This window comes from Coloeus monedula, assembly GCF_965178545.1.
Source record: "Coloeus monedula genome assembly, chromosome: W".
In the NCBI taxonomy this organism is placed as follows: domain Eukaryota; kingdom Metazoa; phylum Chordata; class Aves; order Passeriformes; family Corvidae; genus Coloeus; species Coloeus monedula.
Genome location: NC_138821.1, coordinates 228,681 through 239,222, shown reverse-complemented (window position 1 = coordinate 239,222; position 10,542 = coordinate 228,681). Strand labels below are relative to the sequence as shown.

At 44.6% G+C, this 10,542-nt stretch overlaps 1 protein-coding gene across 3 annotated transcripts in view; it reads right to left on the bottom strand.

Moving 5' to 3' along the window:
- Nucleotides 1-480: 480 nt before the first annotated feature.
- LOC309584621 (alpha-protein kinase 2-like) overlaps nucleotides 481-10,542 on the bottom strand; it is a 34,316-nt gene continuing 24,254 nt past the window's right edge. For 2 of the 3 annotated variants that reach the window (XM_082300746.1, XM_082300747.1), the window contains one exon: nucleotides 481-9,618. In XM_082300746.1, the coding sequence (XP_082156872.1) occupies nucleotides 9,384-9,618 (235 nt within the window). In that variant the 3' untranslated portion in view covers nucleotides 481-9,383. The remainder of the gene's footprint in view (nucleotides 9,619-10,542) is intronic. The other variant, XR_014227248.1, reaches the window with a different exon arrangement.

Genomic DNA, 10,542 nt, shown 5'->3' with positions numbered 1-10,542 from the left:
GGCTGGAAGGGACTTTTTGGGATCACAGGACTCAGTCCTCTGCTCCGAGCAGTGTCAGCCTCAAAGTTAGACTGCATTTCAAAGTTAGGTGATTTTGCTTGGGGTCATAGCTACATATTTCCACGGGAAGAATCTGGCCCTCAGGTGCATGTGCAACATATGTTGCATTATCTGTCCCTGTGTCACCTTTAGTAACATTTAAACAAACCAGTTCCTTTTCTTTTTCCAGGAATTTCCCAATACTTTGGCATTTCATTTCAGAGAACTGGACCTCAACCAGCCTGCAGCAGTACTGGATGTTGCAATGCAGTTCCAGACTTTCCTCAGGCTCCCTGTGGAGTGACCAGTGCTTCACCTACAGTTGCAGAGCCTCATTTTGAGGGAAACTGCTTTTTTTTTCCCCCAGAAACACAACCCACAAAATATCAAGTAAGTGGTGTTTCCACCGTGATTAAAAGTAGCACATTTTAGTTTCTCTCTGCTAATTTTGGACAACGTGGCTTTTCAGTTTTGGGTTGGTTGGGTTTTTTTTAATCTGAGGACTTTTGTCCTCTTTTTCTGATTAAGCAAATTGTCAGATACCTTCTGTAGACTTCGAATGCACATCCATACTTTGAGTAGCATAAGGAGTTTGCACATGGGATGCAGATATAATTGTACAGCTCATTTCTAGATACCTACTTTCCCCAAACCTTGTTCTACTACTAGGGCAGACTCTGAACTACTACTATTACTAGTAGTACTAGTAGTAATAGTAGTATTTCTGTCATCTTTACACTGTGTGCATGCACCAGTCCCAAATGAGGAATTACTGTTTGTATAACAGGACCGGGATTAGAAATCAGCATTTTAGGAAACAGCAGATTATTCTTGCCATGACACATTTGCAGTCCAAGACAGCCTTAAGCAAAAATGACGTGTCATCAACTGGCAACAAAGAGGTGTCAGGAGGAGAGGGCGAGACATAGAATGTTTTCTAGATTTGATTTCATGGTGGTTTTCTGCTGCTGGATGGACACATCCAGCCAAAATCAGTAAAGTGACCTGGTTCCTCACTTTTCTGAAGTATTTATATCAAAAACTTTGGTTTCTAAACCCCCAAACTACTACTTCAGACTGTTCCAAAATGTTCTAATGGAACAGAAGTATGGTAATGGAAGTAAGTGATGAAACACCTTTTAGTTAACTAGCAAAGGTTCTCATACCCAAGATGTGACTTTATTTTATGTTCAGAGAAGATCTCAGGTTCAAACCCTATTTTAGCCTTCCCCCAAAAAAGTGAAATTCATCAGGCCCTAAATGTGGAGGTTTATGCAACGGTCTTGTTGGATGAGGACCTGGGAGGTGTGTGCCGTTCCTGAGTTTGCCAGCAGTGTTCAGACAGGCTCAACTGAAGCCAGGCTTTCCCCCCACCTCCTAGGTGTGCTGGAAAGTGCAGTCTGAAAATTCCCACACAGAGCAGACAGTACACTAAAATTTAAGACAGAAAAACGATTGACAAGCCCCAGCAGTGAACATGAGATGAGCGCTGTGACCTGAGGAAGAGATGAAATCAGTCTCAGTGGCAGAAGTAAGCAATTAATATGCAGCCAGAATAAACAATCCATCTCAGGGTTCAGCAAAATAAGGAGCTGAAACCCCTTATATTTTGCATTTTTCCCTCCCCACATGTGCTCTCTCTGAAGGAACAGAGAAAATTGAGGTCTCAGGGCTTTTTTTCCATTCTTTAGTCTGACTAAAGGTGACTCCAGCTCAGTGCAGCGAGGGTCATCTCCCTCCCCCAGATCAATATTTTAATATGACTTATCAGAGCAAGAATGAATTGTTTACTTTAAAACCTCAGGATCCCATAAAGGGAGAGGGAAAGGTGTCCACTGGAAGCAGAGGTTGCAGCAGCTGCCCACTGCTGGGAACTCAGAAAAGAAACCAGGACTCCAAAGATTCGAGTACAGACAGTCAGCAAAATGTCCTGCGAGAGAATCCTGGTTCTGCCAAGCCCTAACAACACACCAGAGGACCCTTTGGCTGTTGTCTCTGATGGTAAGTGTCTTCCTGTGCTCAATTCATGTGAGGAAAAGGAAATGCTAAAATATATTAACAAATATAGTGCAGGTGGATTTCCAACACTAAGCACTTCAGCATACCAAAATATCCACACATGCTCGGGGCTCAGCTGTGTAGTATAACAGGATTTAATGTCTTGGACCTAGGGATCTCTACCTGCACTTGGAAAGAGATTAGGCTTTTGTTAGGGCAGTGCAAACCACCCTGAACGTTTACTGTTTTTAAAAAATGGGGTGATGGGGGAGCTGACGGACTTCCTGGTGTGAACAGGAATGCTTCCAAGTCTGGCCATACGGGAAGGACAGGTTCTGCGACCCATCTTGAAAAACCCTCTTGAAAACCCTCTTGTTCTTCACAATGCTCCTCTGCATTGGAACATCCCAATAATGTTCTTCAAACATGTCCAGCAGAAGAGAAGCAAAAAGGGGATTTTTCTCTGATGATTATGCTTTGCTTTCTCCTTGTAACTGTCCCATTGTTTTGGGTTTTTTTCCCTTGCAGTACTAAAAACTAGTGGCCATTTCTCTTTCTTTCATTATCTTTTGACTTGGAAATATTCCTGTTTATTTGCTGGAAGTTTCCACGCAGCTGTGGGACTATAAAGTGCCTGTTTGCAGTGGCATCAGCTGCCTTGCTTTCTCCTTACATGTTCTGCAGTGAAGTCGAGTCCTTCTGCCAGTATTGCTGGGCTTTCCTGCTCTGCACAGGATTGCCAGGCTTTTCCTCATTAATAGGATCTTGCCTGATCATTCCCCTCTGCTGCACAGAGAAAGCTGAGTAAAACGTGTATGAGGAAAGGTAAGGGAAGACACCAACATAGGTGAATTAGAAATCCAGGTACAGCACCTCTGTCCCTGTGGCATTAATTTCTCACTCTCATCAGCTGCAGGATAGGCACACTTACCAAAACCAGCCCCGTGGACCTCAGGGCTACAGCTGCATCCTGCCTGACAGAATGTTCTAGCATGACTGGGTCTTTGCCATCATTAATTCCAAAGACTCAGTACCATGTGATGCTCAGGTTGTGTTGCAGCTCCTCTCCTTCTTTCATGTCTCCTTCATAGCTGGGATTGCACAAAAGCCTGACCTGTGGATCTGCACATCTGCCTGTTTTGTGTGTGTGCTCAAATGCCCAGCTCTGTCCCACTGCAGCACTACAGACTCAAAACACAGTGGAACATGAAAATCCCTTGGGTGTCAGCCATGCACAAGCATTTCTAGGCTTGCTTTTGTGGCAGGGATGGGAATGCTAGATTATTACTGTTGTGATCATCACGCTGGAGAAATGAAACAGCCTGATCTGGTAACCAGACAGTGAAGGTCCATTTCTCTGCTGTTCTGTCCACCAGCCAAGGGCACTCAGAACCCAGCTTCTACTGCCAGCTCGTGGCACTGAGTTATCACAAACTCTCCCCTGAGGTTTGACTAGATGTAAATCAGCAATTAAAATGATCCAGAGCCCTACTAAGTCTGCCCTGACCTATCAACACTGGTTGAACTATATTACAATTGGGAAAGATCCAGATAAGATAAAAAGTTAGATCATGGGGTGAGGATTGGTGAGGAGATCCCTGTTACATTGTGAAGAACAGGCTGGTGGTTCAGGTGTGTCATTACAGGTGGGCAGCAGCTCATCTGGGTGCCTTAGTGTCACCTTTCTGTGGGCACTTCGACGTTTGATGCTGTAGAATTGAGTGGGCTAATTTGTGAGCCCTGTGCTCCGTGCACAAAAAGGGATTGATGAAAAGGCTAAGCCCAGGGAGGAGTTCTCAGAGGATGAGCCTTTTGAGGGCTTTAACTTCCTTAACACTCTGTTGCTAAAGCAGAACCAGATCCAGAAGACTATTGGAGAGTCTGGGTTTACTACACATGGGCAGCAAATTCTCCCCAGTATGTAAAATGGGAATGCCTTTCTGAGTTTAAAAATAAATGAGAGGGTAGTTGAAAAGCACTACAGCAAGACATCCCATTCTCACCTCTTGGCACAAAAAGACAACTGCATCCCCTCACAAGGGGCTTCTAACCAGTCCACAGAGGAGTCTCTTTTGAGACAGAAAGTTCAATTTTCAGTAGCTACAAAAAAAAAAGGTTACTGCTGTTCACCCTAGCCCTGGTTTCTAGCCTCCTCCGTTCCATGTGCTCCTCCTTCTCTGTTTTCTCTGCCTCTCTGCAGCATTCAGATGTGATGATGGCATATAACTGAATTTCCATGGATTACAAATCCCTGTGCAGCATGTTTGTGTGCTCTTAATCCACTCCTTAGTCCACGTGATCTTTTATGGGATGTTTTCTACTCACTGAGTATGCAGAAATGTTATTTGGCTAGCAGGCTAAACACACAGAGAAACACTCTGAAACACCCAGCCTGTGCAGAGATGACCACCACAGCTATGGATCCTAGAGCTTAATTCCCTGATGCACAGGTGCTGATGTGTCCCAGAAGAACAAGCATGGAATAGCACAGGGGCAGTGGGACCAGGAGTACAGACCAACTTGGCTGTCTTGTATGTGGGCTACTCAAAAATGCTGCTAAAAACAAGTATATGAAAATCAAATATAATCTCCAGCATTGTGATTCCTCAGGTCTGACATAGCTATAAAAGTCTGGTGCTGATTCTGGGCTGTCTCCACCAATTAGAGGAAGACACAGGCCCTTGCAGGAATGACTCATCCCTGTCCTCAGGAATTTGTCTCTAGAATAGTACAGTTTACTTTCTCCAGGTGCTGTCCATCTCCCTTGTCTGCAAAGGCACTCAGAGCCACTTAGCTTTTACATTCCCACGGCTAGCTGAGACACAATATTCACCTCAAAGCAATTCAGGATCCTGTGTCCCACCTCCTTGTGAGAATCCCGATGTGCCACATATAAATATGCACAACCCAGTCTTGTCTCTGTTTTGCAGGTCTTTGAAACCCCCTCTGCTGAAGTCTGCAGTGTGCATCCATGACTCCTTCCATGGGCTAAGGACCTGCTCCCAGAGCTGTGGAGTGTGACAATGGTGTTTGTGTCCAGTCTATCAAACGCCATTATCACACTAAATAGTTCCTGGCAGACAAAGCATCACGTCAGGAAGGTTTGGGACCTCTGGCAGTACATCTTCCCACTGTGCTGAGGAATAAACAACCATGGTACATGTACAGCAGGATGACTCTGCTCCTTCTTTTAGAGGCAAAAGCACCAGAATATGTGAGAAATCCATACTCTGACACAAGCGCTTCCAGATCCCCATTGTAAAGCACACCAGACATCTTAAGGAATCATCACTATACTGTCATCACTAGGAAAGTGGATTTCCTTGGCATTAATAGGGCTGCGTTTACCTCTGAGAGGTCAGCTTGTGATTTTCTTTTTCCCATTGAACTGACTAGGACAATAAAACTGATGGCAATTAGGCAGTGGGGTGAAACTCCATCTCTGACTTTGGCACCAAACTACAACATACATTTGGAATATTAATTGGCTGAGATGCTCACAACATTTTTCAAACAGAACACTTCCCAAAATTCTGATAAAAATCTATTGCCTCTAACTTGAAACACCATTTATCCAATGCTTTTAGCTTTGCTCGCGTCCCACCATGCCCAAGCCGCTTGCCTTATGTTCTAAACCTCCTGTTTTGGGAACGGTCACAATTTCCTCACAGAAATTCTTCTGAACACTATTGTAAACAGTAGGCATCATCCATAGGAACTTTCAAAGGCCTAATGAAAGCCAGGTACCAGCAGTGCACTGAGGAGCCTAAATCCCACGGAAGAGTCCAAGATTTAGGCTCACAGGATGTTGTGCTCTAATTTGCAATGGAAGCAGTAACTTTAATATTCATCAGTGTGTTCCAAACTTCACCTTTCCTGACTTCTAGTTCTAAGTAACCCAGCATACACATGGAACGGGAAGCTTCCTATGGCTGTGAGGTGCAGAGTCCTGCTGGAAGAAAGCCTCGAGGAGTACGTGATATTTATCATTTACGGATTAAACTGTTTCCATGTGCAACCAATTTTATTACACAGGGTTTCCCAACCGAACATCTTCAACGAGTTACTTATTTTTCTTCCCTAAACCTTCTTTTCTTCCATGACTTATTGCCATGGAACAGTCATTAGCAATGTGTACTGCAGGAAAAACTACAGTGTTGTATATTAAAACTCAGTTCCAGTCTAGATGTTTTTAAAAGAATTCTCAGCTCTCACCACCTGATCCCAGGTGTCCCTGTCACAACACCAAATGCCTTCTCACTGCATATCTGAAGAACAGGAAAATTGGTCAGTGCCAAGCTTTTAGCTCTGTAAAAACAGAAAAAGGCTGCAGGTCCTTAGTGAAAAGGTGCAAAGGGAGAGTTTTGGGCTGGGCTGACCCACAGCATAAGGTCAGACCCAGTCCGTTGTCTGCAGGGAGCAGAAAAATGAATTGGAAAGATTGATGTAGTGGGCCAGATCCAAACCCTCTGGCACAGACTGGGCACCTGTAACGCCACGAGGTATCAACACTATCCAGTGACACTGCTCTGCCACGGCTGCAAAACAAGCAACCTCAGGATCCCAAAGCCAACACTCTCCTGCTGTCCAAGACTTTTCCATGCCTTTGCAGGAGGAAAACAGAAGTGGGGTGTCTGCAAGGCCCTGTGTATCATGTTTTCACGGCAGTGACTTTTCTCCTTAGCCTTGGGCTGAGAAGGCAAGGAAGGCTCTCTCATCCTTCCCCATGCAGCAGTGCTCTCTGGGGAGCCTGTACAAATGTTTTGATTTGAAAAACATCTACTGTTTCTCCCCCTCAGCAAGCCTTGTGTGTTCCTTGCCTGAGCACAGTATCCATATCACATGAACAGAAAGAGTGGAGATTAGGGCTGGCATTTTGGACTAGCTCTATGATTTGCAATGTCATCACAGCCTATTCTACATCACTGACTCCTACTGAGATGCAGAACGTGAATCCCCCACTGCTGGGGCTCCATTATGGAATGCCTGTGCAGGCTTGCCAGCTTCTGTTTGTGATGTTATTAAAGGAAACCCATTTTAAAAATTCAGTCAAATATCCATGTGGGCACACCGTTCCCAAACTTCCCTGGTGCTCTGTGGCAGGAGAGCATTGCAGATTAATTCTCCCTTTTACTGTGCTCAAAAATAAGAAGCTTTGTACTGAGGCTTTTATTGTAGAGCAACATGACCTTCCCAAGACACACACAAGAATTACATATACTAAAGTTTTCTGAGCGTAAGAAAAAAGAAACGGCACGATGGATCTGCACCCCTGCAGCTCACTGGTAGGTTATCTGAGGTCAAGCTGCAGGAGTTACATTGAAAGCTCCTCCAGTAACAACTGCATACAAACTTCTCCTGCTATGTCACAGAAGGAAAGGATTGGGAATCATACCACCTGTTTTTTCATGGGGTCCTCCCTCCACCTTATACCTCCTTCCAGTGATAACTATTCAAGGCACAGCATTCAAATACATCAGCTGCCTCCTGAAGCTGCTTCCTGCGGAGCCCTGGGGTCATACATGTATGCACAATGACTGGGGAATGGGGATCATGGAGTGGCAATAGTCTGTTCAGCCAAGACCAGGCACAGAATCACACCCTGACACTTGCAGTCTGGCTTTTCCCTTTGGAAATGTGAAGAATAACCAAACTTCCATGACAAAGGTCTATCCTTCTGCAAAGGTTGAAACCACTGCAGATGTTCTGGTTACAAGTTTTCCAATTTTCCAGTTTTAGAGAAAATTCTTCTGCATTCCAGACTCATATTTCAGGCCCAGGCTGACTGTTTTCCATACCCATTGACTTTCTCAGTAAGTGAGGTGGTTATTTAAGCTCTGAAGCTGGACCCAGAGTCCACAGTGACTTCCTGCACTGTCCACTGGATTTCAAACTGTCCCCTTGAGTCCATGGAGGACCAATGGACTCTGATTCACCCACTGCTACCACGAAGACTGCTTGAACACTCAGGTGACATTTCCAAATGGATCCAAGGTTCTACTTCAGAAGGGACTGAGGAGCCCAGTTTCCACCGAGCAAGAAAGTTCTAAGAAACATAGACATCTTTTGGAAAAAAAAGATCAACTTAAGAGTTACGTGTCTAATATTTTGTGGATATGGACATAGACACTGAAATGCCTCAGGCATTTTAGAAAAACATCACCACTGCAGCTCAATGGTTTTTAAAGCACTAAAAACTGTGAAAGAACAGGTAAAATGATCCATTTCTACCATCTGAAAAACTTCACATCAACACTTAGTTCTGCAGTAGTTGGTTTCCTGCACATCAGTTAGCAGAGAACTACTAAAATCTCAAATGCTTTGGAACTACTCCAGAGAACTTCATTCCATGTCACAGCAGGAATTTAAACTGCAGATGTCTGTCTGACCCTGCCTCCTTTGCCCTCAATGGACACACACAGACCCTTTTTGGCACAGTTAATCCAACCTATTTCAAATGTTTGGTTTTCAGCTGACCTGCACTTTGCTCTCAATTCCATTTGGAAGTCCTCCCTTAACGGCGCAGGGAGCCCAGCATGCCCAGCCTGGATGTGATACCAACATTGCAGCTAGGAGGGTTTCTGTCACTGCACTTACTCATCTGAAACTGCTCCCAGGTGCTGAAATCTCCTCTGGATGGAATGGGTTATTGCAGAGGGAGCTGTTTGGCCACATGCAGACCCCAAACCTGTCCTTCAACAGGATCAGTGCACGCACAGCAGTACTATCACATAGGGTTGTAGGCCCAATGAAGGTTGCATGGAAAGCAAGGAATTTTATGGAGAATCATACAAGTTGACCATCTTTAGGCTGATGGCATCATTTTGTGAAGACCATAAAGATGTTGATTTGGGAGCGGATTGGAAGACATGTATGTCCAATCATGAATGGCTTTGTCTTTTAATACAAGGCATGTAAGTGGGAGAAAAAAATTATAAGAGTAGGATTATAGTAGGATTACAATATGCAAAAATCTAGGAAAGAAAACAATTTTTCTATAGCAGCCTGAGCAACAGTACTGTGCAATACTTGTACTTATAAGTGGCATCTTAAATATATTGATGTTTCCATAGCAGCTGAACCCACAGGGCCATGGATGTAGACACAGAGAAGATGTTCTTCTCCAATACCAATCCACAGAAGGGTTGTAAGAAAATCCAGGAGATGGATTAGTCTCAGGCACCAAGAGCACAGGATCAGCTCCTTCCTTTGTTGCTGGCATCAGCATCAGGATGATTCCAAAACAATGTCAAAAGGCAAAAGACTAAAGTTATCACCTCAGGCCACTGGTGCCTGTCACTGCTCCATGTCCTCAAGAGTAGTTTCACAAGATGGAATAGTGAGACTCAGTGCTCTGAAGAAATGAAGTCTCTATGTTCTCTCGCCTTCTTGGGCACCATTTTCTTTACCGTTGATGAGTTTGGCAGATTTTTGCTTTTAGTGGACGTTGCTTTCCTCTGTTTTTGATGAGTGGTTCGGAGAGATTTCAGCCCCAGCATATCACAGTACTCATTGCACTGGTGGAGGGCTCTGAACTGCTCAATGAAGGAAAAGGAGCAGTTGCCTTTAAATCCCTTGTATCTGTAGTAACAAAGAAAAAAAAAGCTAAATGGGAATTAAAGATTCATTTTCTGCACAGGGAGGGAGAGTATGACTGCTGACTCATAAGCAACTTGAAAATATTAAGCCAGTCTCTTCTACCCATGCTGGCTTGAGAAGCACTGACTGTCACAGAAACGCAGACTGGGTCATTGGGACATGAGGGAAACCAGGTAACAAGTGGTGACAGAAGCAGGGAAAGCATTAGAGGCAAAGCTCTGTGGGCTGGGTCCTGGCACTGTCTTTCACAGCATTTAGTTGGGAATAAAATTGTCTGCTGGCTCCCTTTCTAAGTAACACACAAATGAAGTCCATGCTACAGCATTCTCTGTGAACAGTTCTGTTGGCCACCATGAAGAGACAAGGTTGTTGCACAAGGTGTTGTCAGAACCAGAAGCTGTTTCCATCTGTACATCATTTCCATGCTATGCTGCTCCCCTCCCCTGGCTGCCTACAGGATCTCAAGGAGCCAAGCCCCTTGGGGAAGGAAGAAAGGAATGTTCCTGAGGAAGGCAGTTTCATCCAGCCTCCACAGTTCCTAAGCCGCCACTGTACCTCGCACCGTGAGAGGTACAGGGCACGTGTACCTCTCTTCTCCTCACCCTGCCTCTGGTTGCTGACAGTCCGCCCAGGGCCTGCTTTTTAAGCTGCATCAGCTTATTTTAAAAGGTGCACCTGCTCTTCAGAGGAGTAATTTTGGTTAAATTCTCAGGATAGAGAAGGGAGAAGAAAGGACAGGGTGCTCCTCTCCTTTTTTAACCTAATCATTGCCTGTTCTACCCTCTTCTCTTCGTTTGCTGGACATCCAGTGTCCTCAGAGGTGAACTATGAGTTGTCACTACACAGAACCAACCAAACAAGATTTGGTACTGAAATAAACAGAGGATGCTCATTCCCAGCATCCAG